The sequence below is a fragment of the Bidens hawaiensis genome, unplaced genomic scaffold, assembly GCF_021521415.1.
Source record: "Bidens hawaiensis isolate Kalapana, Puna unplaced genomic scaffold, B.hawaiensis_p1.1 tig00028811_1, whole genome shotgun sequence".
Taxonomy (NCBI): Eukaryota; Viridiplantae; Streptophyta; class Magnoliopsida; order Asterales; family Asteraceae; genus Bidens; species Bidens hawaiensis.
In genome coordinates, this window is record NW_027505135.1 from 266,738 (window position 1) to 270,638 (window position 3,901).

The following is a 3,901-nucleotide window of genomic DNA, read 5'->3' on the forward strand; positions in this document are numbered from 1 at the left end:
ACAATAATATGGGGACCAGCAGTATTAATCATTGATAGTCGTGAACATTTCCTTGATATGAATGGTAAAAATGTACATTTTAGAGATTTTTCCTTAATACGAACACGTAGTACAAAGTAAAAAAGAAAGTGTTTGTTCCTGTTTAAACAGGCTGGCTAACTCACATATCATCTAACCCTATGAGACTAGATGTCTCAACCACTTGAGTTGAGTAACACATTTTCACACTTTCATACTGTCAGAATACAACCCCTCTAATTTCAAGAGGTAGTTTAGCGATGCGTGAGTGGAAGCCATATTTGGAATGGTACACAGCCCATTCTTTGTCAAATTGGGGATCACCTGTGTTAAGAGTGAACAATGGGTCAATCGCATAGAGATGTGCACCATTTCTAATAATTCAACACTGTTAAATGGCATGTTATGTAGATGCAGGATACTATGATATTATATCGCTCTTCATGCTCCGGCTAAAAGCATAGTTTCAGATGGATTCATATTATTGCCAAATATATATATAAAAAAAAAAGGGCATCTCACTTTGTTTGGTCTCACAGAAAACACAATCTTTACATTAAAAGAAGCACCATCTTTGCTAGCATCTCAACTTTTTTTCTCTTCAGTTGAACAACTACTTGGTTTTTGGAGTAGATCTTACCTCACCTTGAAATCTTGGACCACCAGTAAACCAGAAAGAGACAAAGAAGGGCAAAGAGTACAACATGCAAAACATGGCTTGAACCAGATTGTACAATACTCTTGTTTAATCTCCTCATGTTGTTCTTCACTCCTGCTTGAGCTTTAATAAGTGTCATTTGCTGCAAATTTACAATTAATCACACCTTTTTTTAGGCAATTGTTAAAATGCATTATTGTTGGAAATGCTTTAATAAGTGTCATTTTTTGCAAATTTACAATTAATCACACATTTTTTTGGGCAATTGTTAAAATGCATTATTGTTGGAAATATATGCCACATCCTACAAACTAGTTCAGAACAAAAAAGGGTAGTGCTGATGCCATACCAGCTGATTAATAAACTCATTCTGAAATTTGGCCTCTGACTCAATCTCTGAGGCTACCTGTGTAACGCAACAACAAAATGAGAATACATTAGTTTAAAAAAAATGAATATCAGAAATACGTGTGCAGCAGGAAAAAGATATAGTTACTGATGATCATAAGAGAATGAACAAAAGAGAAACAAATAGCATTAATTGATGTTATAAAAAAACACATGGCCAACATTAGTCATCAATTATTTTGATTTTAACTAATAACTTCAAATTTTCTGTAAATATCTTAGTTAATGTAATATTGGGGTTTTGGTACTTTCTTTTTAGAAATCACATATATGACAGGCAGTAATACGTTTGGTCCTTTTCACTAACTGGCTTTAGTGAAATCACTTATTCTTTTCAAAATGACCATTATACCCTTTATATTAAGAAATAAAAAAGATGCTTACATTCTTTAACTGCCTAACTTGCTTTCTAAGGCCACTGATCTCATCGTCCAGGTCACCATGCATTGGATCAATGCGTAGTTGGATTTCATCAGAACCGACCCCTTGTCTGGCGCTAAGCCCTTCTCTGTAAACAATTTTAGATTAATCAATATATCCAAATAAGTCTTTACACAATTTTCATTTATTCTACTTTTAAAGACAATTTAAGCTTACAACTAAAATTTTGTTGAGAAAAAGTTGAAAAAGAATCATCAAAGACAAATACCTTGATCTATATGGAGCAGCCCCATAGTAGTCACCACCTTTGTTAGAACCAGACGCCATTGAACAAGTAGATTTGAGAAGTTGTGCTAACAGAAAACCCTGTAGAAATACTTGAATCAGTGTAATGTAAGTATTAGAACTATATCCCTATATGCAGTAAAGATAATGCAATAATCTTCCAAACAACAAGCCTAGTCATAAACTAATAATCCCAATAGAAAGGCAAAATGACGCCCCTTATAATACACGCATACCAAAAAAAACGTGATAACGGGTTTATGATATCAATTATCCTATTTAATAAATATATATACAATTTCATTATAGTTACAAAATAACTTATCCTACTCATATATGCAAAATTCCCTACAGACTTTTAGCATGGAATGCTCATGTGTATCACAAGTTCACAATCTATGTAATTATATAAAGTTTTAGTGTCACAATCTTTTTTCGATACGACAAATTGACATTTTTCCAATTTTTGTATAAAACTCAAAACTGCTCAAGCTTTTTCGATACGACAAATTGACATTTTTCCCTACAACCTACTAGTTCTGCTCAGTTGACCATATAAACCCCCCTGATCCTCAATAGAGTCATCGCTAATTAAATTGATTGTAAAAATCCGAAGGCAAGACGTTCCCACAGTGACCTTACATTGAAGATGGGATAAAGCAATAGTAACGGTCTAAAACAATTGTCCTTGTATATGTTCAAGAGGAAGCAATATTAGCAATTTGGTACCCCATATAACATTTGCTACAAGGTTAAAAAAATCGCTATAGGTGTTAAGGTAAAACCAAGCAAACGTATCTAGTGAAATCCCACTCATAGCAAGCTATTGATAGGGTTCTATCCAGGAAGATTGAGAGGTTGCTCCCGCTGACTTGAAAGTTTTTATATTGACATGTAAAGGATAGTATCCAGATAACATAAAGTGTGAGACGGGAAACCAAAATAGCAACAAATAACACAAGTAAACTAGTGATAACACAATCAAACAAGGTGTTAAACATTCTCTTTACCATGCACGATGTGAACTGTGAATGTATCTACGGTAAGGGAGAGGCATTTAGTTAAAAAAATCAATTTATTATCGAATATAATAATGCTTATTCAATATGCAAGTATGAATCAATGTTTGCCCATCACATCCCAATGTTTTATTTTAAGTTGAGTAACAATTTGCCTCTTTGATCAATGATTGATTGGTTAATATTGTGGCAATTCTCTACCTCAGACCCTAATTTAAGTTCTTAAATCCTAATGAATAGCAAGCACAAACATCAATCAAAAAGTATTCATATTCACAGTAAGGTAACGTAATAATCGTTAATCCTCCAAACAATAATTTTAATATTAGGCTAAAGTTTTCTAGGGTTCCAGAATTGCATAATCATATAAATTGAATTGATTCAAACAAATAATCATCAAATCAATTCTAAACGAACGAAGATTGATTGAATTCTTACCTTACCGATTGGTGTCGTGGTTCGTATCAGCAGCGGAGATCGAATGTCAAAATCGGATGACTGCTTCGATAATATCGATTATAAACGGAGACTACTTATTATTTATGGTGGGGGTATGATATGGTATGATTCATTTTCATTTTAGAAAAATGAATAACCGTTAACGGGTCTTAAATAGGACTCGTTTAACCGTCGAGTTGACCCGAATGAGTTATTTTCAACTCAGACAAGCTTGAACTTAGACGAGCTAGCTTGGTATGTCTCGTATGAAAACAAAAAAAAACTATTGAATAACTAAATGCAAGTCGTTCGTTTATATTAAAATTAGGTTTGTATATAAATAAATTTGAACTTTATAATATTATAAGTGTAGCTTATTTACAGACCGGGTAATCTCGGTTTAACTCATTTACAAATGAGATAATTTCAAGCAAACTAAAAACTATGAGCCTAACAATTAAGGTCATTTAATAAAGCGATGGAAATGATATCAAGTTTATCGGGCTAGGAAAGAATTTATTTATAAATAGAAATCATATCAAATACATGGAATATAACTACTATTTGTGTAGCCATAATAAAACTCGGCAGGCTACTAGCTCGCCACCCGCCAACTTGCTCCTCTTTAGTCTTTCCCATTAATTTGTTAGATGGTTCATGCTAGCAATTGGCATTATGATTCATGGAAATGATG

At 33.1% G+C, this 3,901-nt stretch overlaps 1 protein-coding gene across 1 annotated transcript; it reads right to left on the bottom strand.

Annotated features, from left to right (window-relative positions):
• Nucleotides 1–522: 522 nt before the first annotated feature.
• Nucleotides 523–3,241, bottom strand: LOC143610983 (bet1-like protein At4g14600). Its single transcript, XM_077085317.1, has 5 exons — nucleotides 3,208–3,241; nucleotides 1,734–1,831; nucleotides 1,469–1,592; nucleotides 1,026–1,082; nucleotides 523–818 (listed from the first exon to the last, which is right to left on the bottom strand). Exons 2-5 carry the CDS (start codon nucleotides 1,790–1,792, stop codon nucleotides 660–662), a joined length of 399 nt encoding a protein of 132 aa, XP_076941432.1. The 5' UTR covers nucleotides 1,793–1,831; nucleotides 3,208–3,241; the 3' UTR covers nucleotides 523–659.
• Nucleotides 3,242–3,901: the final 660 nt, after the last annotated feature.